Source organism: Hemicordylus capensis, chromosome 5, assembly GCF_027244095.1.
Source record: "Hemicordylus capensis ecotype Gifberg chromosome 5, rHemCap1.1.pri, whole genome shotgun sequence".
NCBI lineage: Eukaryota > Metazoa > Chordata > Lepidosauria > Squamata > Cordylidae > Hemicordylus > Hemicordylus capensis.
In genome coordinates, this window is record NC_069661.1 from 122,392,380 (window position 1) to 122,416,188 (window position 23,809).

The window sequence follows — 23,809 nt, forward strand, 5'->3', positions numbered from 1 at the left end:
GGTGTAGACCTAACATGTGGTATGCAAATAAAACAAGCACATTTCATACAGATATAAGGTATGTTCTCTCACACACAAACACAGACAGATGTCTGAGACAGAGCTTGATTCCTCATCACTTGTTTTCTGTAACTGTCTTTAAAAAAAAATACTGTTGCTTGTGATATCTGGAAGATGCAAACCATCGACAGTCATTGTGTGTTTTCCGTTGTGAGGAGATACAAAGTTCTGCTGTAGCTTGATGAAGCTGCAGTCATCAGTCATCAGGTGATGGACATGCACGTATGAACCAGCTGTTATTGCTACTGGAATGTATTAACTTCATTGAAAGTCCTGCGTTTGAGGAGACATATGAGGTTAGGCTGGTGACATTCTGTCTGTGTTGGTTAAGATGTGCAAGTCATCAACTGATTTTGTAGGTTCCAGGTGACAGAAATGCATGTGTGAATCATTAGAGAGCGCCTTATTCTGTATGATCCCCATGGCTCGTTGAGGTCATCTGGAGAGGTCCGTCTCCATAAGTCTGGTGGCGACTCACCGTCGACTCACCGGTCTTTCTCTGTAGCTGCTCCTGGCCTATAGAATGCACTCTGGCAAGTATCAGCAGTTTAGGCTTGGCGTTGGCCTTTAAGAGAGTCCTAAACACTTAGGAATATAGGAACATATGAAGCTGCCGCCATATACGGGTCAGACCATTGGTCCATCTAGCTCAGTGTTGTCTACACAGACTAGCAGCTTCTCCAAGGCAGCAGGCAGGAATCTCTCTCAGCTCTATCTTGGAGAAGACAGGGAGGGGACTTGAAACATTCTGTTCTTTCCAGAGCGGCTCCATCCATCCCCTAAGGCGAATAGTTTAGACTTAAAGTGCTCACATGTAGTCTCCAATTCAAATGCAACCAGGGTAGACCCTGCTTAACTAAGGGGACAAGTCATGCTTGCTACCACAAGACCAGCTCTCCACTTACTTGTTTGGCCTAGCCTTCCAAGGTTTTTAAATTGTTTTTAATATTTTAATTGATTTTTAAATGGTTTTGGATTGTTTTAAATTTGTTTTTATATTGTTATAAGCTGTGTGTTTTAAATGGTGTTCGTTTTTATGTCTTTTTAAACTCGTTGTGCACCACCCAGAACCTTTGGATGGGAGTCTATAAATGTAACACACAAACAAGCAAATAAATAGTTCGGAAATTTGCTGATGTCCTATGTCGTGTGGGTGCGAACTCACCCGTAAACCCGAGCACACCTCCTCACAATGCGTGGTCCTCATTTTTAACGAACAGACACAGTCTAGTGCTCTTCCGTCAGTCCCATTGAAACGAATGGAAACGGGCTGCTATTTCTTTCAGAGGGGCTGGCGCGGAGGATTTTTTCCCGATGGCTTGTTCTCTGCTAGTTTAAGATCAAAGGACACGTGACAGAAATGTGCGGTCCCACCCACCGATTTGATGGAAGTCAAATCGACTTCTGTCATCCTGCTCAAAGCAGTCCTGGCTCTGCTGTTGCGTGGGTGCCTCCATTCCTCTGCTGAGCCTGCCCAGAGGAATCTGGCGCTGCCCTTCTCCAGCTAACCCGCATACAAGCACGCACGCCAACGTACGCAAGTCTAAGACACAAAAGACAGAGAAGAATCCCATCTTTCTTGAACGTCTTAAATTGCTGAATTAAGTGACTGGTGGACTTGCGGGAGCATTTCCTTTTCCAAGAAAGACGCTGGTGCCAGAGTGCTTAGGCTTGGCTCACACATGCTTGTCCATCCCTTAGGAATAGGACAAATATTTATATACCGCTTTTCAACAAAAGTTCCCAAAGCTGTTTACACAGATATATATACACACATACACACACACACACACACACATATTAAATAAAATCTAATAATATAGTTCTACATTATTACCGTCTTCTTGATTACTGGCAAATGAATGTGTGAATGGACTCCACTGAAAAGCCTCATATTTGTGGTGAGATGAAATGCAAGTCCACTACACAGTATTATATCTCTCATAGCCTTCTCAGACGTCCTCATTTGATGTTACAGTCCTTACGCCATACATGGGCAAATCCACACTGGTACTGCATCCATTTAAATAGGTCCTAAAAGTATGATTTGGAAATAAAAACGCAAGATAGGTTTGTAGATAAGCCTTGTAGATCATATAATCAATAGCATAATATAAGCGAAAGTGGTTGAATTTAAGGCGGTTTGTCTTCCAAACATGAAGGAAGTTTGTTATAAGTGGGACATTATTAGTAAGTAAAGGTAGCTCGTCGGATTAAGGCTGCAGTTATATGTATAGTTACTCGGAAGTAAGTTTTGCTGAATGAAGTGGGAGTCTGGGACTTTTTCGCAGTAGGATCGGGCTGCAAATCAAATTTTCTAATATTTCCAACCTAGAAATCTCTCTCTCTCTCTCTCTCTCTCACACACACACACACACACACATTTCCCTCTGCTATCTGGTTTGCCCCCTCCCCCAACACACCCCAAAAGGACGCTTCTGCGAAATGACGTCAAAGGATCTGTCAAGGTGCCGTGTGCCCAATTATAATAAACAGAAGAAAGTTTCTGCGAATCCTCGGGTGTTCAACTCCCTAGAGTAATTTATCGGGTTCTGCAAAAAAAACACAACGTGTCGCTGCCCGGGTTTTAAAGGGTCTCCTCCTCCTCAGGCCCATATAACCCAACAAAAGGTCGGGCGAACGATTCATTCGAGCTAGGTCAGCCAAGGATGCTGGGTTTTCCTGCGGAAGCCACATTCTTGCCGGCTTGTAAATGACAATCAAGGTAAGCCCGGCTAGGATGACACCCTAATTTGAATCTCACCAAGAATGAGGTTAAACGCGAGACCGTCCTGACCAGTAAGAAAAAGAATAGGACCTGATCCTGATCCCTGTAGAATTTCAGGACGTCGGAATGAAATCCCCAGACATCGCCTCAAGTCCCAATAAAGGTACCCCGCCAGCGGCATCGCTTACAGCCTGGATCCTAAATGCAATCATGTGGGCCATAAGTCCTAAGGATGTCATTGGGACTTACTTCCAAGTAAATGTGGATTGTATCTCTTGCACCCGGACCGCCATACCTTCCGCTCTGCTACTGACATTCTGGGGCTCCCTAGCAAAAGGGAGGGGGCTAGGAACACCAACCCGCATCTCATTTCCACAAATCATACGGCCATCGAAAGAATGCCAAGGAAGCGGCAGGGGTGGGAGCGCGGTGGGGACAGCAGCCAACTGTGGGTCAAATGACAACACGCTCGCCTTTTCTGTAACAGTCTCTCTCTCTTTTCTTTGTTTGCAGGAGGGGGGCGGTTATTGCATCGGGCATCTGAAAGAAGGATCAATGGGAACAAAATGCGAAATGATTGGGATCTTTGGTCTGGGAGGGGGAAAAAAATTAGAAATCAGTGTCTCCCAAGCTTGAGGGGTGTGTATATGCGGTGCGGTAAGGGGGTGGTGGTGGAGAAGAGGCATGATTGGCCGAGGCAGCTAATTTTGTCCGGCTGAATGTGCCGGTGTCCCAGGGCTCCGGCGCCTTGCTCCCTTGACGCGGGTTAACGTCCTCAATAGTCCCCCTCCAGTGGGAGCCTTTGATGCCGCCGCCGCTGGCGCCTAAAGACAACATCACTTGTCTGCCTATTAGAGGCACTGACTAATCGTGACAGATTGTTTATTCTCGCAATTAGCGATGCAGCCGCTTCTTGGAGCAGCCGTTCAGCCAGCCCCTTGGACCGGACCGGCCCTTCCTTCCAAAAAGGATCGATCTCAGCCGCAGGGGGAAAAACTGCTCTGGGTTGGTTCCCACCGGCAAGAACAGAATCTGGCCGCCATGGGCAAATGGGAGGGAGGGAGAGAGGGGAAAGAAAGAAAGAAAGAAAGAAAGAAAGAAAGAAAGAAAGAAAGAAAGAAAGAAAGAAAGAAAGAAAGATTGATTCACAACTCTTATTATTGAAAAAAGAGTGCGAAATCCCGTTTGTCTCACTCTGCTCGCCATTTCAGATAAGCCGAGGCGATAAACTGGCTTCGCCTCAAGAAATTCCCAGTATTTCGGCCTAACTTCTTTATGAGGAGTGATAGACTGAAAGACCACGTTTAAACATATTTCGCGGGAACATTTTCCAAAGGCGACCCAGTAAGTCCCACCACACGCATGTGAAATAAGAAGGAGCACATTACAAAGGGTCCAGATTAATCCTATGTCTTCTTAACGTTAATATTCACTTAATCCCCCAAATGCATACTGTACAAAATGAACAATACACTCAGGGTTGTGCAGGGGATGGGGGTGGGGAACCTAGACATATACCATGGAATCAACCCCAATATCAACTATGGTTAACTGGATATCTTGGATTTAAGTCCATTTCCACCACAGAACAAATTACATCATTTTAGAAGTAATTACTCCAATTAATATCAAGAGAATTGATTTCTCCTCCGGTAATGAGTTCGAGATCTAGGGGAAACCTCCATACACAGGTGTGTGTAATTTCTCGGTTTATTTATACAGATCTTTTGAGACCAACAACATACATTTGCAAGATGGGTATTTCGCAGTCCATTTTGAGACCAACAACATACATCTGCGAGATGGGTATTTCGCAGCCCATTATGCATTCTTGAAGTTATAAATATCCGTACTTACCTTATTCTTCAGATTATTTGCTCTCTGTATATGTATCTGTAAGTGCACATATACCAGTTCTCTCTCTCTCTCTCTCTCTCTCTCTCTCTCTCTCTCTCTCTCTCTCTCTCACACACACACACTCACACACACACACACACACACACACACACACACACACACACACACACACACCACAGCAGGTATTTCTGTGCTCAGACCTCCCTAATACCTGGACATCATCCAGTCAAAGTTAAGTACTTACAGAACCCCCGTTGACTGTTAAGTACATCGCCATACATTTCCCGCACGCTTAAGGTAAGCTCTAGATTTCGTGTTTGTGGTTTTCACGATGAAAAGGAATTTCAGCATGTTAGTGGTTTGTGGATATTCGTTTGTTTTCCATAAGCGAAAAGAAATAAAGAAAAAGAGTTAGGTCCTCGTCCTTAAGGATCTTACAGATCAGTTTTGTGTGTGGAGGAGACAAACAATGCGGGCAAACACACAAGGCTAGCAAGAGATGACTGTCACACGTTTGGGCTTGGGTTATACTGTAGCTGGGCTCGCTAGTGATTAATCGCTGGCTCCTATGCGAGTGCCTAAATACAGACATATGAATATTCAGCATGAATATTCTGCTCGGACCCAGGCGTGCTAGATTCCTTTCCTCCAGTTCACCCACATATCAGCAAACGAAGCATTGCTGTGGCGGTGACATCCTTTCCATAATCAATGTGTGCATAATCTCCAGGCTGGCTTCCGCGGGTCCAGCGAAAGAAGCAGGGGGCTCCGCTGTCCCTCCGCGCTTAGATAATTACCCTTAAATGACTGCAAGAGCCTCTTGTGTTTCGCCGAGATTAGAGCCCAGCAGCTATCAATAAACTTTTCTCAGCAAGCGGCCAATCGCATTATTAGAGAGAGAGCTGCGCCGTTTTACTGCACATCCGTTCTGGCCACAAGGATAAGGGATCGTAAAAGACATTCACGAAAGAAAATCGCCTTTTTAAGACCTTAATGGGTCGGGACTAGAGGTTAGGCTTCCTTTGGGGTATTAAGGCTCAAATCTCTAAGCAGCCTTAACATTATCAAACGAAATGAACCGCCGTCGTATTGTAGGGTTTATCAGGGCAAAAACACACGTATTGTAGATACGTTAGATACAAATGATGTACAGTTATGCTTCGGTTTTCTCCACTCTTGTTATTGTTAGTGCCCCCCCCCCTCCAATTGCCTTTGGAAACCGATGGAGACTCGTTTTATCTACATTAAGGTCACATCGAGGGCAACTCATAACCACATCCTCAATCCTGTTTAGGCGATGGGCTTTAATTTAGTTTATCCCAGTTGAGATGGTTATTAATAAACTTAAGCCCAATAGATCGTATTCATCGGATGTGGATTGGACTTTCTGTACTTTCAAACAGAGAGACACAGATACACAGACCCCACTTGTATCTAACACACAAATGAGCCTTTCACCAATACATAAACACGGAGCCTCAAATTTTATGCGCACATTTACTTAGAGTAAGTTCAATTGAAGTTACTTCCTTGTAAAGGTACTTAGGATCGGGCTGCATGAAGATGCAGTCATAAAGTGTTTCCAGCGAGGAAACAAAACAATGCCAAGTATATCCCATTAATATGAATGGGCATTAAAAGTGCTTCACCAGTTGGATCATGTCTTAAATGGAGGGTGGCTTTTTAAATTTAGTCTTCTAATTTTAGAGTATTCTGTTTCACACATGCGCGCGTGCGTAGCCCGTAAATAAATACGGGTATTTTATAAGCACCAAAAAGTTTCATGTATAAAACATTGTATGATTTAAAGCCGTCGATTGGAGGAACTTAAGAAAGAATAAAACATAAATAAATAAAATAAAATCTTCAAAAGGCCATCCGTTGCCAAAAACAAAGTTCCCGAGACAAACGCACCAAGAATAAATCTTCAGGTTAGAAACCCAGGCGAGCTCATGGAATTTCCATCACAGTGAGGAGGGGGAGGGAACAGAATCAAAGCAAAACAAACAAAACCCCGAGGTGAATAGAATGCAGTGTGGTGTGAATAGGAGTTATTCGAAACCCAAGGACGAAAGTCAGCCGCACAATTTACTAGACGACGGAGCACAGTTTTCCCACTAGCGTTCCGTCCCTTCAGTTCAGAGCAGAGCGAGAAAGCGGCGCGACGTTGACACTGGCTGAATCATCCCCCCCTCCTTGCGCTGTCTCCTCCGCGCCGCGTCCAATGGGAAGCGAGAGGAACACCCCCCGGCGCGCCGATTGGTCGCTGCCCGAGTTCTCCTGGCTTTATTAACAAGTCCAGCTTTGGAGCGGGCCTCGGAAAGTGTCCCGAAGTGAAACTGCGCGCAGGAAGGAACTTGGTCCTGGTCCGGCTCCGACGGCGCCCCCCACCCCCATGCACGACTGTTCGGGCGCCAGCAGGAGGGTCGGTGCTGCATGGCCCCGGGGCTGGAAATGACTTCTGTCCAGAGCCGGGTCCGAGCAGAGGAGTCGCCCGCGCCGCCGGCCTTCAGCAAGCCCGGCCCGGCGGCGGCTGTGGCCTCCGGGGCCGCCATGGGCGGGGAGGAGGACGGCGACAAGCCCAAGGCGGCTCCGGCTCTGCTGCCCTTCAGCGTCGAGGCGATCATGGCAGATCACAGGAAAGCCGCCGGCGGCGGCGGAGGAGGAGCAGGCAGAGACAGCCTGGGCAGCGGCGGGCCCGACCTAGGAGGGCCCTCGGCCCACCAGAGGACTCTCAGCCCCAGGATGGGGGGCACCTCCGCCTCGGCGCCAGAAAGGCCGGCCTCCCCGCTGGCCATCGCCAGCCATTTTTCCATCGGGGGATTAGTCAAACTGCCCGAAGAGGCGCTTGTCAAAGCCGAAAGCCCCGAGAAGGCGGACCGGACGCCCTGGATGCAAAACCCCCGCTTCTCCCCGCCTCCCCCAAGTAAGTGGGCCAGCCGGGTAAGAGCAGACTCCCGTGGAAGGAGGGGGATCTTTGAGAACCGCTCAAATGACAAACTCCCTGTCTTGATGCACAAGCCAGTTGAGTGCAAGTGCGTGGATGCTGAAGCCGCTCACGGCCACCCTTAAATCTGTGGGACTTTTACTCTCCAGCAAATGTGCTGACGGGGGGGTCGGAGATATATCCTGTTAGTTTCAATGGTGGAATTTGTTGCCAATAAACACGCAGGGATCTTGGTCTGAATTCCACTGGCACGAATGAGAAGGGCACACTCAAAAGTGTTTACTTGGAAGTAAGGACCATCGATTTCCAATGGGATGGGCAGCCGCTTGTTAAACGCATCCCTTGGTTTCAACAGACTTTCTTCCAAGTCAAACAGAATGTTAACAGTGTAGCGGTGTGTTTCGCAATTTGTATAGGATCGTACCCCAAAACTGAGAGCCCCTAAGCACACTGGAAGCTGCATTTCACTGATATCAACTGGGCCCCCTACAATAAATATGTTTAGGATCTTATGCAAATTAATTTAAAGCTTATTCTTTCCACTGATTTGCGTGTAGAGAGGCTGCAAACTGCCTTCGACCCCAGTGCTCCTGCTTAAGTGAGTTGGGGATTGGGGTTATGTGTAGATTTTGTGGCAGGGGTATACCTAGGGGAATGGGGGCCTTGCTCGCCCCTCTCCCCTGCGGTCCCTCGGAGCGAGGGAGATAATGAAGAATATAGGGAGGGTTGGAACTGGGGGGTGTCCCTCAGAAGCTGGGCACCGGGTTCTTTGAACCCATGTGCTCAGTTATAGCTACACTCCTGTTCTGTGACGAATGTTTTGGGTACAATCCGCTCTTTCCTCATGCTTTGAATTTTGGAACATCCTACAAAAGGCCTGTTCAGGTAGCAAAAAGCCGTCAGCAAACATTTCTGGCCTGATCCTGTCCGTTTCCACTCAGATCTATGCCACCCACTCCAGCTGACAATCCAAGTTAGGAGCGAAAGTCTTACTTATTTTCATTATGATTAAAATGGCATTGCTTCAGATAAACTGGATTTTGGATCAATTACTAGACATGTTTTGGTGTGGTGGAGGAATGGAATAAATGGCTTCCGGGCTTCAGAGTCCTTCCCGCCATGGGGGAGCTCCAGTTCTAGATTGAAAGCAAGTAGGCTGGGGTTTGTGGGACCCCAATTGATTTAATTATAGACCACTGAGATTTGCCCTCGACGAATTGAAGGGAAGAGTGCAAGTTTTTGTTTGTTTGTTTACAATAAATAATAAACTCGGGCATCGGGGAGCCCCATTTCATGTGGGGTAATCCATGACTGCTTAGTTTTACTGCACTTTCTGTTAATGGTCCTTTAGTTAATTTTATCAGCAATATTTATTAACAAGCCTAATCATGTAACTGTTCTATATGCCCTCATCCTAAATACTTTCAGTTGGAAGTTAAGTTTCCTGGACTGCAACGGGACTTACTTCCGAGCAGCCGCGATTGGGATTAAAGGGGTGTGAGTGTGTAGCAGCAAGAAGGCACAACTTCGGCCCTGTAAAATGTCTCTGGCACTTCGATCCACAACCCGATTAAGTCTCAGTATGGGTCTACTCTCAGTGAAGGTGCTTTCAGCTAAACCGTTTTGATAGAGAAAGGAATGAGCCGGGCCTTTGTTTTTAGTTGGAGTGGTACTGATCCCCTCCTGTGGATTAAAAACAGCACATGTTAAAGCACGGAAATCATCCTTCAAACTTGCTTTCGAAATTGGAAGAAACTGTGTTTTGACTCCTCTGCTTAACACAAGTACTTGTATGTATATTCAATGGACGCCAGTGAACCGTGTTTCCAGTAGGGACGACCAGGGCCAAGTGGTGTAGGAGGAGATGTTTATAACATTTCTAGCAGCGGTGGATTGGGATGCTCCACTTCCTAGATCTCTCTGCTTTGAACCTATTGCTCACTTTCTGGCAGGCTCACTTTTAAAAGTTAGGTGCTTTTTGCCTTGCGAAGTGACCATTTGGTTTCCTAACCCTATATTAAAAGTACAACCCCCCCCCCCAAGATTTTGCAGCAAGGTGGTAGAGGCCTGGAACCTTGTGTATTCACAGTAAAGATTGCTTTTATAGATGGGGATGCAAACATGCTATTTTAGAATTATGGTATAGAAGTGGTTCAAGTTGGAACCCCGCCTTGTTATTAATAGTTCCAAATTATTTTAAAACAAATTGCGTCCAAACCTGTTTCTGGTTCTAAGCATTAAAAAAAAGAGGGGGGGGGGAAGCCTTCCAAACCCTTGTAAAGGAAATGCAAGAAAGGGGAATCTGATCCGTGTTTCCTGTCAGCAGATTGAGCAAGATCTCCACAGGACCGAATTCCCCCACACAAAATCCAGCGGGGCGCAGAGAAGTGTAGGGGCCCTTTGAAAGGTCGAGAACCAACCTGTAACTCTTCAAAGGCTATAGAAATGAAATATATCCCTGCTGCGAAGACATCTCCCTATCTGCCTCGTGTCCTACCGTGGGTAGCCTTGACTTAACAAAGGGCAAAATCCACCAGGAAGTTCTACTGCAAAGGACCCACTGACATCAATAGGGCCCGGGGAGATATAGCTCTCCTTCGTTTCAATGGCGTTTGTGCAGGAGAGCTTCCTGAGGGATTATTCTCCAAAGGTTTAGGTTTTTTAAAATCTGTATCCGAGATTGCTGTCTTTAAACGCACTTAATAGGGAGGAACCCCCATCGAACACAGCGGACCTTATTTCCAAGTAAATGTATATAGAAAATGTGCTTTCTTCTCCCCTCCCCTATTAATGCCAACACTTTAAGCGACCTACAGCGGTTTGCTCCATATATTTTAACTCATTTCCGCAGTGGAAATGCTCGGATTGAACCGGATTTTAGGCTGCGATTTTAAGCACAGTTTCTGCAAAGTAAGTTCTGTCGAAATCTGTCAGAGGCTCTGCCAAAGGAAATCTTTCTAGCAATGGGGTGCCGGTTCAAAATCTTCCACTTTGCCTCAACTGGGTGTGGATTGTTGTATGGTGAATCCTTTAAAAACAAATAAAGAAAAATCGGGCCGCAAAAAGAACCAGAAAGTGTTCTTTGGGAGTTTATAATCAATGGCATGCGCATTGTATTTCCCAAGAGTGTCATAAACTGGACGTGAGTGACAGGACCTGCCCTATGAAGCTTTTGTTTACTGCAGTAAAATACATTTCTCTTTCACCTCCCTATTATTAACTGCTTACCCCACCCTACTTGATTCTTGCACACTAAGAAATCCAGTTCTTTAATGATAAAACTCCTGTCTAATTGCGGTGGGGCTGGAGTTTTTTGGGACTGAAGCTCTTTTTTAGGGGGGATGTAGTCAACTTAAACGCTGAGAACCAAAGACTGCAACAACCCGACCCACACTTGTGCGGGAGAAAGTGCTGCTGAAGTCGGCCTGGTTAGGGTCTGGTTGCAGGATGGATTTTGCTGCCTGAAAGACATAGTGCCAGAGGGTGAGGGGAGAGAAGACCCACCTACCCATCCCCAGACAAGCAGCTGTTTCCATTGCTGGACACCTGTGGGAACTTGAAAGAAAGCCATTTTTCACATGTTCAGAATCGCAGTGTTTGGACGTAAACACAAAGGGAATCGAGCCGATTGAGAACTGCTGTTTATCTATATTGATATAGAAAGATACATAAAAGAGCAGTTCCATTTTGGATGAGAACATTAATGTGAGATACCCTCCTATTTTTCTTTCAGAAGTCTAACATGTGGGACAAAGTTTGCACCCTCCAGAATGCACTTTGTCCCTCCCCCCCCTTCCCACCCCCATATATTTCTTTTTCTGCTGTGCCCACAGACCTTTCCCAAATCCAGCGAAAAGAAAGTGCTGGCATTAAAACAACCAGTCCAGGGTGCTGCCCACAGCTGATATGGTAAACTGCCCCCCCCCCAAAAAAAACTAAAAGAGAACACCACTCTCCACTGCTTTTTACTGGTATAGCTTGCACCCGTACATCCCCATCACACATCCATTAAGTGGGAATAGCTTGGTTCCAGTTAAATGTACCATCTGATTTCTATCGCTGTTGGCTTGATAGTAAATCCTATGCAAGTATGCATAACTTGTGTGCATAACTTTCTCGCAGTTAGTGCTTAGGATGGGGAAAAAATCCATTCTTCTACTTGCCTACATTAGCTTGAACCCAAGATTTCCTGTAAACGCATGTAGGAACTTTGGAGCCAGCTGTTAAACATTCGGGGAGGTACCTTTAAAATGAGTGGGGGAAATCCCCCAGAAATTTGCCTCCAGCTAAGCATTCCAGGATCTGATCTGAGAGTACACGATGCAGCAGCCGCCTTTCTCAAACTATGCAGATCCAGGTCTGGTCGCTGCCCCCATGCGTGACAGCCTGGGAACTCCCCCTACAGTGACTTAAGCTCCCTGGTGGAAGAAAGGGACGCAATATATATTATATAAATGTTATAGCTCCGATTACTCAGCAGTAGGTCCCACTGAGTTAAGTAAAATGTTATGTTCTGAATGAACGTGTTTAGGATTGCAGCCCGTGAGGAGTAGACAGGGGAGGATTAGAAAGGCTGCTGTACCGCAGCCACGACTTGGTTCAACCTAGGGTTTGCATGTATTTAGAAATCTTGGGCAACAGATATCCACTTCAGTTGAAATCGGGAGCTTAGGATGTGGCCCCAGCAGCCCCAATGGTGTAAGCAGATGATCCTTGGTCTCAGGCAGCCTGTCAACCACTTGGGCACAAGGAGTGTCGTGCTGAGATGTAAAACCGAGACTGCAGGGGGCAAGGTTCCTCCCATCCCCGTCCTCCGGCTTCGAGGGGGTTGTGGTTGGGTGGTGGCCCGATTTCTGTGTGTGCGTCTTTGGCCCCGGCTTAACGGGCGTCGCTGTCTCTGCAGGACGCGCTAGTCCCCCGGCCTGCACCCTGCGGAAGCACAAGACCAACCGCAAGCCGCGGACGCCCTTCACCACGGCCCAGCTGCTGGCTCTGGAGAGGAAGTTCCGGCAGAAGCAGTACCTGTCCATCGCCGAGCGCGCCGAGTTCTCCAGTTCGCTCAGCCTCACCGAGACGCAGGTCAAGATCTGGTTCCAGAACCGGCGCGCCAAGGCCAAGCGCCTGCAGGAGGCCGAGCTGGAGAAACTCAAGATGGCGGCCAAGCCCATGCTACCGCCTGCAGCCTTCGGCATCTCCTTCCCCTTGGGAGGCCCGGCCGTGGCCGGCGCCTCCCTCTACGCCTCCTCGGGCCCTTTCCAGCGCGCCGGCCTGCCGGTGGCCCCGGTGGGACTCTACGCCGCGCACGTGGGCTACAGCATGTACCACCTCACCTAGAGCCCTGCCGGAGGGCCCGGCCTGCCCGCCCGCCTCCTAGGAGGCTCTGCGCTGAGGCAGGGCTCTTCTTCGCGGGCCTTCACGGAGGAAAGGCCTGCCCGAGTACCTCCGGCCAAGACCGAGAGGCGCTAACCGGCTGGGAAGGAAGGCGGGCTGCTCCTCTTGGCTCACCGGGGAAGAGCCCTGCTGCTGCTGCTGCCCAGAGGTCAGCAGCAGCGCATCCGAAGGCTTTGGCTGGCCTTTCGCGAGCGGGAGCCCCCAGACTGCATCATGGACGCTGCCTGAGGCCAAGGGTACCGTGCCCCGCCCTTCACTCTGAGCGAAGGGCTCTTCTGCGGACTCGTGTAATATACTGTACAGCTGAAAATTTATTATCGTTTATATTAATAGCTATATTTGATAAATAAATTAATTTTAAACGACCTTGTGTTGCGATGCTTGGACTTTGCCCTCCACTCGAGCAGATGCGTGGAAAAACCCATTAGATCGGACTCTACTGGATTCAGGACTCAACGGGAAAAATGGGTTTTTTTGGCCCCGGTTTGGCACCTGGCTCCTAAGGTTCAGGCATACATTCATTTCCATGGGCTTGAGCGCGAGAGAATTTGCAAGTATTATGCTCCTTGGGTTGGAAGAAGGTTCAATTGATTTCAGCGAACTTCCTTCCAAGTCGTGTGTTCAGGTTTGCTGTTCAAATCACTAGATTCCCCCCCCCCCTTTTCTGGTGGGAGAAAAAGATCGAAGGCAGCATCTTTTTACAAGGTTCTGTTGATATATTCAAGGCGGCAATCCGAAGCCTGGGGAGTGAGTTTTATCGATATCAGTGGGACTTTCGGAGACACTTGCTTACTTTTCAATCCTTTCAGGAGGATATGACTATCCACTGGACTCTCCTTCTCAGTTCAAAATAAGTGTTTACAAAACCCTTCCCCAAAACCCTTTCCCCTAGCCATTCCCACTTCACCACCACAGTTCTGGAGGCCAGAGACTTAAGTGAGTGGGCTTCAGTTGCTATAGACTGAAAGACTGGAGAATCTCTTGGCATCTGACAAGTTTCCTCATCTGGTATATATCAACCCAAATTAAGGCAACATTCAATTAATATTATTTGTGACTAATACCCACTTAGGAAACCATGTGTAAAACCCGCTCCTATTCCTGTTGGCTTGGTAAATTCAATGGGACTAACTCCATTACTGCCAAGCTTAGATGTCACTGAAGTGAAAGGGACTCAACTTTTAAGTTTTTGAGCGAAGTGTTAAAGGAGTCTAAAACACACTTTAGGGGAAGCCAGTCCTGCTGAAATAGGGTTTATTTGTAGCTTGGAAGTAAACTAAAGCTGAAATTAGTGACTTGCGTTTTTAAGCGAATGTGGTCGGGACTGGAGTACCCATCCCAAGTAGTTTGGATTGCCTGAGTAAGAGGAAGCTGAAACGTCCCAAACGACCTATCCATTATTCAGTCAGGTGCATCTCGGTACTCCCGGTTGAGTCCACTTTGCCTGCACCTCATTCAGCTTGAACTCATGCATGTTTCCTCGACAGTAAGTTCCAGGGGATACAGTTATGTATGCTGACTCCTAACAAGTCATTGCGCACAGGATTATTGCAGTCACCAGCTTCCTCCATGGAGATCAGTTCCACGGGGACGAGTCTCTGGCTGGTATCCAGACTACATTACTCCCGAGTCGTCCTATGGAGACTAGGTAGTCCTTAAGACTACTCGCTGAGTGCTCCTCTTCAGTAAGTTAGTCTAGATGTCAGCCACTGTGTTGAGGATCCGGGTGTTCAGACCCTTTTGAGGCGCAGAGCAACAAGCCGGCTTATTTCGGCGTCCTTTGGCTGTGGATCCGGCTGTCACTTTGTAGATGGCTGGGAGAGACCAGACAAAGTGGCTCTGAAGAGGGGTCGGAAGCTTTGCCGCCTCTCCGCCGCGATGCCAGCCAACAGCTCAGAACCGGCGGCTGAAGGAGGAGGCGCGGGGGAGGCGGTTGGAGCAGCTGATGAGTGTCGGGACGCGAGGCAATGCTGAGGCAGAGCCCGGAGTCTTGGCTGAGGCTGGAGGAATTCAGCCTTCTCCTCCGCCAGGCGCCTGAATTGCTCCGAGGGACTCCTAGCCCTCGGCATTCTGGACTCTGTAAGTCCTAACAAGGTCAATTTCCACCCGCCTCTGACTGAAGTCTGAACTTGTCAAAACTGCCCTACAGAAAATACTGGCGACATTAAAGGGATTCAGTTACAAGCGGCGAGAGGGCTTGTAAAAGACTTCAAGGGAGAGGTGAGGCGGCGGGGGAGGGCGAGCTCCGGGCCCAGGTTTATCCAAACACGGGAGTGGGGAGGCCGAGAACTGTCCCCGAAACGCAGCCTGGTAGGTGTTTTTTTTTTTTTTGGTTTGTTTGTTTTAAACTAAATAGACAGACCGGGCTATTTCTCCACCACCCAGCCTGGCTGGAGACCCTCGAAAGGACCGTCCATTTGGAACTGGGACATTGCTTTGGTTTTGTTACTCAAACGTGTTTGCTGCCGGTCACGTGAGCAAGAAAGAACGCGAATTATTAGCAGGATCCACAACTCAGTTAAGCCCAGCGGGGGAGCTGATGCGGGCCCTTTTCGGGCCTCTTGAGCTCCAAGGGCTTTGCTTCCAAGGACGGTAGATTTGGGCTTGCCTAGAGACGGAACTCAGAGGCTGCGATTCAAGCACTCTGACTCAACGGGTTGAGGGATCGCCCCCTGGGGTGCCTGGTTGCCTGCCTTTGTTTTCCACTCTCTCACAGATTCGCCAGCTTTCGTTGCTTTCATGTGCAGCAATTGCCAGCGTTGCGGCGGAGGCAAAGTCAGAAGGCCCAATAATTGCTGTAATGAGCCGCGGCAGCCTCTCATCTTTGGCAGGCGCGGAGTGGCTCCAGCAAGACTGTAGCTGCGGGCCAGGCGGGACTTTTCTCCTAAAGAGCAAAAGAACTCAGCCCTACCTGAGCCTGGCAATTTTCTCGACTGCCTTACAGATTTTCCTCCTCCTCCTCCTCTCCCCCCGCCCCTGATTTCTGTCGGTTGGGTAGCCCTGCCTGGCGCCCTGCCTTTGCGCCGCTATGAATAGCCCTGGAGCTGCGTCGCCGTTTCCCACGTTCTTCTGCCTTGCGCGGGATGCGGGGGTGGGTGGGTTTGGTCCGACGGTGGGGGGCGTCTTCCCTCCCGGAGCGCTCCGACGGCGCAAGTGCCGCAGGCTCTGCAGGCGGCCTCTTCTCTCTCGGAGCTGCTGCAGCCAGCCAGCCCCTTTACTCTAGAGTAGTCCTGCTGCTGAAGCGCGCTAGGCGGGCCGAAGGCCGGCCACTGGCGGTGGCGGCAGGCAGCGTTGGCCTTCTGCTCAGCTCTTGAGTCCGCGGAGGAGGCCGGCTTGGAAAGGGAAATCTGGGCGCGAATGAACGAGCGCGACGATGCCGCTCCTGCGAGGTGAATGCCGCAGGCGTCTCGCTCTTCTCGCCCGCCCTTGGTCTTTTTGTGGTGACCCGCTGGCCGCCGCAAAGGGTGTCTTCGCTGGCGAGTTCTCCTCCCCGCCCCCGACCCTTGGGCTAAAGTCCTGGGCTGCTCAATTAAACCCAGATGAGAGCGATTAATAACGAAGTAATGACAATAAGTTGGGGATCACACGGCCGAGCGCCCCTGCTGAATAGGCGAGGCCAGCACAAAAGAGCCGCGGAGGGAGTCGGCGGCGGCGCTTTTCAAGGGCCTCGCCGGCCTCTCTTTTCTTCTCGCGTTTTGCCTCCGGGCTTAACCAGCAAATCAAGCTCGCTTTGGTGTCTTTGTCGCCTCGGGAGCGGCTCAGTGGGGCAGTGGCAAGTGAGAAGAGCGGCTTTCCTTTTCACTGGAGGACGCTGGCGCCGCGCAGCCCCGACGGGACGGTCTAGCCAAAGCAAAGGCTCCGTTGGCGCAGCCCAGCTGCCGCTCCCTCGGCGCAGCCAGTGGCCGGAGCCGGACGCAGTGCAGCCCAGCAGGGAGCACCCTCCAAGAAAGGCCCTCCCCCAGCTTCGGAATACCCAAGACCCGGGGCCCGGGGAACGGGGGACGGGACGGGTTGGTTACTACTTGGTTTGTTTTTTGAGGCTAGTGGGGCAGGCGAAGACAAGAACGTGAGAGGATTTTCCAAACGATGGACGGTGTAGAAGGAATGCCCCTCCCGCCCCTAACAACTCTGGAAAGCGATTGGCAGTGATTTGTCAGGGCAGATAAAACCAAGGCCGTTTTCACACACCATGCATTGGGTTTGGGGATTCACTCCCACAAGATGTAGTCTGGGAGGGGGGGAATCGCTCTATCCATCGCCATGAGGACAGGTACGGAGAACTTCTATGGTCAGGAGCAGTATAGCTATAAAAATCGGATATCGGGTGTGGAACCACAGGCGAGGGCTGCGATGTTCTCACACACACACACACACACACACACACACACACACACACACACACACACACACACACACACCCTGTGGGGTTCTCTGACGCAGCTGATTGGTGGTCACTGCTGGAACAAAATGCTGGACTAGATAAAGAATCTGGGTGCCGTTCGGTGTAGTTGTCCTTACGTCCTTATGGGCTACGCAATCTCCTGCGGTAGCAAGAGACCTTAGGAGAGCCAAAGAAGTGGCTCTCTCAGTGGCCGATGGGTCCCTAGCAAGAGAACGCTGCGCTGAAGAAACGCTTGGATCTCTGTGGGTCGCCACGCAAAACCGAACGCTAAACGGCAGCAAGGGCTGTTTGTTTGTTTTTCTCCCCCCCCCCGCACATAGCAGCATGAAATGCTTGCTTGCGCGGGGTGGGGAATCCCGTTTTGCACCAAAAAGAAAAAAGAAAAAAGGTGGGGCGGGGGCGGGGGCGGAATTCCGAAGATGAAAGAACTCCATGCAGACGTTTCAAGCAATGGCACTCTTCTTCAGGGAAATTGCCTTCTTGGGAGCATTCCTTTCAAATCCGGCCCGTCCATTCTTTCAAAAAGGGCAGGCTACCGCCCCGCTTCTCTGTTCCAGATCGGCTCCCGGCAAAGCTGCCTTTCCTTTCCCTCTAACAAACAAGCCTAAATAAAGGCATTTGGCTGCTGCCACGTGTCATTTAGCCCTTCATCTACCAGTTTCTTCCTTCTAAAAGACAACCTGTGCATCATCCTTTTGCCTTTTTTTGGCGCAGTTTTCCTTTACACCTGAGCCTGGGCTGAGCCATATCAGACTGTAAGTGGGGGTTCCCAAGGTGATATGTTCTCCATACAAAGTGGAGAAAAGACAAACCCTGTCCTGCACATAAATGACTAAATGGGATTGAGATTCTTAAATTAGGCTTTCCCTAGATGTTCTAGTTATCTGTTGAGAGGTTTTGATTTTGTAAAGGTAACGATAAAGTGTACCTTCAGGTTGGGGTCCAGTCGACCCCTGTCTGGCGACCTCAGAGCCTTGTGGTTGTCCTTGGTAGAATACAGGAGGGGTTTACCTTTGCCATCTCCTGTGCAGTATGAGATGATGCCTTCCAGCATCTTCCTATATTTTTGTAGGAACAAGCATTTCATCATCTGAACTCTCACCTGGAAGCTGAAGTGGTGCAACACAGGCACAGCCCTGCCAGATGGGAAAGCAGCTAGAAGGTGATCTATTGGTTTTTTGGGGGGGTTTGGTGCAGAAAAAACACTAGAGGGGAAAGATTAAAGAAACCCCTCTTGTTTGATTCCTACAGAAGGTAGCTCCATGTAATCTGCAGCTTGAGTCTGAGACTGAGGACAAGGACAAGGACTCCGTGTTTTCTCAGCAAAGGCAGGCAAATTATTGATAGGCATGTTATCTTCCATTCTTGAAGGAAGTGACTGGCTGGCAGGCTAAGGAAATATTGAATTTTAAGAGACACCCCCCCCCCGACAAGTTAGTCATGACTAAGTACCATTGAAATAAATGAGACTAGTTAGTCATGACTAATTTCAAAGAGACTTGGTCACACTTTCCATTTTTAGGTGCACACTTAAAACAGTCTTGATGTATACTAAAAGTGGATGCATGTGGCCAAATAATAAGCTCTATTCAGTGTGTGTGTGTGTGTCTACACGTGCCACTTTGCTTTCACCCCTTCAAGTGTGTAAATGGCACAGGTGGAAATTGGACCTCATTCCCTTCTGTGCTTCCACCAGGGATCTGTGGAGTGCATCTTTTGTATCATGCAGGACAGCAGTTTGAGGCAATGAAATATTTCAAGCCATCCCTGATGATTTCAGGGCTTGATTTGGGTAGAGCCTGCAAACCGTCCTTAGATCTGAGCCCAGGAGCATGTAAAAGAATAATAATGAAGAGGCCCTGAAGCATGCACAGAGTGCCTGTCTTTAGTGCCTGCAACCAAACACAGTATGACTTGGATTAGCAGGAAAGAGTTCCAAGGTGGCTTTAGACTCATATCTCTTACTTGATAGACAAACATTAGATCATTTTAAATGTAGATTATTTTGTTATCCTTAAAACTCTTTAAGGAGCTGCTCACCACCAGGTCAGTTAAAGAGTGGTAAAAAGGTGAGTTCTCACCTACTTTTTAAAGTTCATGTTTCATTGATGACATGGGGATTCAAATCTGTGTCAGTGATGGTGACTGAGTGCAGAATCAACTTGTAGTAGTTATTCTAGATGAGGCTTGCACAACTTTTGACCCATCAAAGCAAATGCAGTCTGTCCGTGTTGATAAGGAGACCAATATGCAGAGCCAGTGCAGGGATCTGAGCTGAAAGCAATGCTGGCCTTAAGCCCCTGTTTACTGGAGTTCTATGCAGCGGAGGACCTAGAATGCCTATCCAGTTAATGCTATCATAATAATCAACACACTCAGTCTGATCTGGAAGTAAGAACAGCAGCATTCCTTTCCATGGGGCTAAAATAGAAACCAAAGAAAACAGGAGTTCCTCTTCTCAGTTTCTACAGTGGGGGTGTGCACGAATCAAAATCTGCCATTTGATTCAAGGTCAAATTGAATAACAGACACACCAAAATGATTTGCTGAAAGCAGCCAGCTTGGCCAGCTGCCTTGATGAATTAGCCCTGGATCACCCAAATTGATTTGGGTGATTGGTGTGCCATTTTACTGGGGAAATTGTGTCCCCCCCCCCAGGAAGAGCTGTTCTACCAGTTGGGATTGGTGGGTAAACCAGTCTTCTGCTCCAGATTTGCTCCGTCAGCCTGCCTCAGAAGATAGGTCTACTCATGTAGACCTGTTTGAGGCAGGCTGATGTGTGAAGTCCGGAATGGAGGAATGGTCTATGCACTGATCCCAATTGGTAGAACAGCTCTCCCTGGGGGGAAAGCACCATTTTGAGGCTTGTTTTCCAGCAGAATGGGCCTCAAAATGGTGTCTGAATTGCCCAAATCAATTTGGGTCAAATTAGGAGTGATTCACCTTGACCCCAAATCAGACCATCTCTTTTGAGAGTGATTCGAATAGGGATCGAATTTACAAATCACCCCGATTCGACCTGAATCGATTCAATGGCAAATCGAATTGCACACCCCTAGTCTACAGCAATTTGTGTTTTTGATCTGTTTCACTACTCGCAGTTTGGTGTCTGAAGTGGAAAATCCTGATGGCACCCCTCCTTCAACTAATTAACATGTGGATTATCCACCAGGAAATTATCCTTTTCAAGCCTAATTGAAATGGGTCTCCCATGCTATTTCACATTTCAGATTTATTCCAATGGGGCTTCTAGAAGAGCAGGGGCACCATTTAGAGTTGAAACCGTGGCAGTCATACATACACTTGATGTATTCATTCCAGATGTGATTATTCCACATGTGCACCAACATGTCTGATTATTACGAGGTTTAAGAGAACAAACAAAACAAATACCATTAAAATACTTGGCTTTTTCTGTTTTTGTTAATGATGCCCAAGAGCATTTGAACTTTATAGTCTTGCCCCCGCTTCAAGAAATGTCTTCCTGCCCAATGAAGTATTTTTATCCCACTTACAGAAAAGGCACTTGGATGCAGAAGAACTTCCTGGTGGACTGTGCCCTAAGGTCAGATTTACTTGGTTCTCACTCTCATTCTTTTAATGGCATACTAATGTTCTAGTGGTTGCTCACCTTTGGTGGTAGCAAAATATGAGTTTCTGGCAACAGACAACACACCTCGCCCCCAATACAACATGCTCCCAAGGTACTGAAAATATGATCACCATCTAAAATAAATGTTTGCAAAATTTGCACATAATAAAGAAGAGAGTGAACCATTTTAGTACAGTAAATTAAAACAGTTTGCACTAATTCCCAAGTGGGACATTATGTATATACTTATGCACTCTTCTCCGCTTCGTTACGTCAAATCCTATAATCCTAACTCAAGCAAAACATCTACTCACTTACTAAAATGTTTGCATGCTCATTACTAGCAACTCACCCTGCTGCAGGCTGAGAGCCAGAAAGGCTGTGGTAAGGGGCCCTCAGGGTTTATTGGGAGACTATCATAACTTAATGCAAAGCAGCAAAAACCTAAACACAAATAGTCTGATATGTTTAATATAAAAATAAAGTGAAGTTGCCTGAATTATTGAATAATAGTAATAGCATAATGTTAATTTTAATGACATTGGGAAAGTGCCAAGTGCTTGTCAATCATCACAGTTTCTTTATACTCATTGGCTAGAACCGTCAAAGCCAGGAACAAGTTTACTTCTTATTGAGCAGTGAAGCTGATTGGTTTATTTGATTTTTATCCCACCTTTCCTCCAAGGAGCTCAGGGTAATATACATGGTTCCTTCCCAATTTTATCCACACAACAACCCTGTGAGATAGGTTAGGCTGAGGGAGAGTGGTAGGCCCAGCATCTCCCCAGTAAACTTCAAGGCTGAGTGGGGATTTACCAAGTCTTCTTGCTCTAACCACTTTACCTCTCTCTTTTTAAGGAACAGTGAGATACCTTAAAATGAAGCAACATGGACCTTTACTGAATAATTTTAGAATAGCTTTGAGGAGCCAGGTCCTTAGAGCTACGGCCCTGTAGTACAGTATACAAATAAGCTAAGTGGGTAGTGTCATAACAATGGTTATGATGAAGCCTCAGAGTGAGTCCATTGTCTGCCTGTTACTGAAGGGGTGAGGCAACCAGAAGCTCTTCTGGTTGCCATTGGCTCAGCTGGTCTCATTATAAGGATCACTGATTGCCACTGGCTGTAGCATGCTCATCCTTAGAATCTAAGCCTGTCAATGACTGAGCTCACTTCATAAGATCTTGCAAAGGAGCTAAGGAAAGCAAAAGGAGATGGACTAGTCAGGGGCCTAGGAAAATAGGCCTTTGTGTCAAAGCACAGGCCAAGGGAAACAGAGGGAACTGGAATAGAGAATAGCCCAGAACAATGAAGCGAACAAGGCCAGAAGAAGGAAACAAAGAGGAAAGAAGACTGGGTGGAAGTCAATAGAGCTTGTTAGGAGCTGCAAAGGTCAGGAATTCCATCTGGGTCTTAAATAACCAGCCAAACCTCTGGTGTAGGTTTCTAGTTCCTTACCTTGTGGGTTGTATCTGAAGGAAGAAGGACAAAGGAGAAATCAGAAATGCAACTGCTGAAGCTCATGTGCTAAGCAAAGGCAAATGTCAAAGCAGAAATACACCCAGAAGACTTCATCAGTCACCTCCCAGAAAAAAACTGAAAGTGCTGCTCAAAGATGCTACACTGAATAAAAATTTCATATAAACATGATCAATTTCACAGTCTGAATCATAACATTAATGCTTAGCATTTACTCAGCATTTTAACATGTTCAAAGCATTCCACATCCATTAATTCCTTGCAGGGACAGTGTTCGGGAGCACTCGTCTTCAGTGATTCAAGTCATTTCTGGAAGGCTAATCTCAGATGTTGGTGCTGGGAGACTGCTTTTCCACCCCATGGCTCTGGCTTGATGGGTGCCACAAAGCTCCATCTTGTCTTCCACACTCTTCAGTATCTACATGAAATTGTTGTTGTTGTTGTTTTTTAAATGTTTGATAATCTACTGCTTATGGCCTGCTGCTTTTTCGGTGCTGCTGTTATGTTTTTGGTGCAGCTGTTTCCGTATCATGTATTGTTTTTACAATTGTTGTTGTTGTTTTTGAATCTATTGTATTTTCATAAGCTATTTTAAATTTCTTTCCAGGAGAGTGGGATAGAAATATTCCTTAGAAACATACTGTAAGATCAGTCTATATTACTATCCCCATACTGCAGATGGGGGCTGAGAAAGGTCATTAGGTGGTCCTAAAGCCATCTTATGAGCTCATGGAAGAGGCAAGGTTTAAACCAGGAATTTCTCAATATGTAGCTGAGATTATTAATTGCTGAACAACACCAGCTTTCATAGATTGCAAATATTCCATAGAAATATCCTACATGCGAATGCACTGGGCTTTGGTTTTTGTTTTTTAAAAAAATGTGAATTCACACATGTAGGGGATTAAAGCCTTTGTCTCAGAGCAAGCTCATATGAGGGAAATAAATGCTGAATCATCCCTGCCTGACTAGGCTTCTCCTAAAACTATTCTGTATTATTGGTAAGTTCAAAATGCTGCCACCCCACGCCACCCTCTTATCAACAGAGCTTGAACTTCCCTGGGCTTGGGGTGGAGTCCCAGGGAAAACTCTTTATTTTGCTGTTGGATAAGTACAAAAATCTTCCATGTTCAAGCCTCCATGTGGTGAGGAAACTGATAGTTTCTGACCATTTGAGGATGTGTTTCCACCAGAGGAATCCCCCCCACTTTTCTGAGTTAAAAACCAACTTGGAGAGGCTTGTAAAAAGAACTTTAAAAACCCAGTTTTATTCAATTACTACAGACTGCTTCTGTCCAAAGCTTTCTCAGCTTTGGCCCAAGTGGACCTTAGACTTTCATGATGGGGAGAATG

The 23,809-nt window shown here is 47.5% G+C and overlaps 1 protein-coding gene and 1 long non-coding RNA gene across 2 annotated transcripts in view; one reads left to right on the top strand and one right to left on the bottom strand.

Moving 5' to 3' along the window:
* The window catches only part of LOC128328481 (uncharacterized), a 106,832-nt gene that overhangs the window by 6,547 nt on the left and 76,476 nt on the right, over positions 1–23,809 (bottom strand). The gene's annotated exons all lie outside the window — the stretch shown is intronic.
* Positions 6,969–13,348, top strand: MSX1 (msh homeobox 1). Its single transcript, XM_053258513.1, has 2 exons — positions 6,969–7,571; positions 12,496–13,348. Exons 1-2 carry the CDS (start codon positions 7,082–7,084, stop codon positions 12,924–12,926), a joined length of 921 nt encoding a protein of 306 aa, XP_053114488.1. The 5' UTR covers positions 6,969–7,081; the 3' UTR covers positions 12,927–13,348.

Excerpts from the sequence above, each read along its gene's own strand:
- MSX1 (XM_053258513.1), top strand. The coding sequence starts at position 7,082 with ATGGCCCCGGGGCTGGAAATGACTTCTGTCCAGAGCCGGGTCCGAGCA. Across the intron at positions 7,572-12,495 it reads CTTCTCCCCGCCTCCCCCAA|GACGCGCTAGTCCCCCGGCC; the intron begins GTAAGTGGGCCA and ends CTGTCTCTGCAG.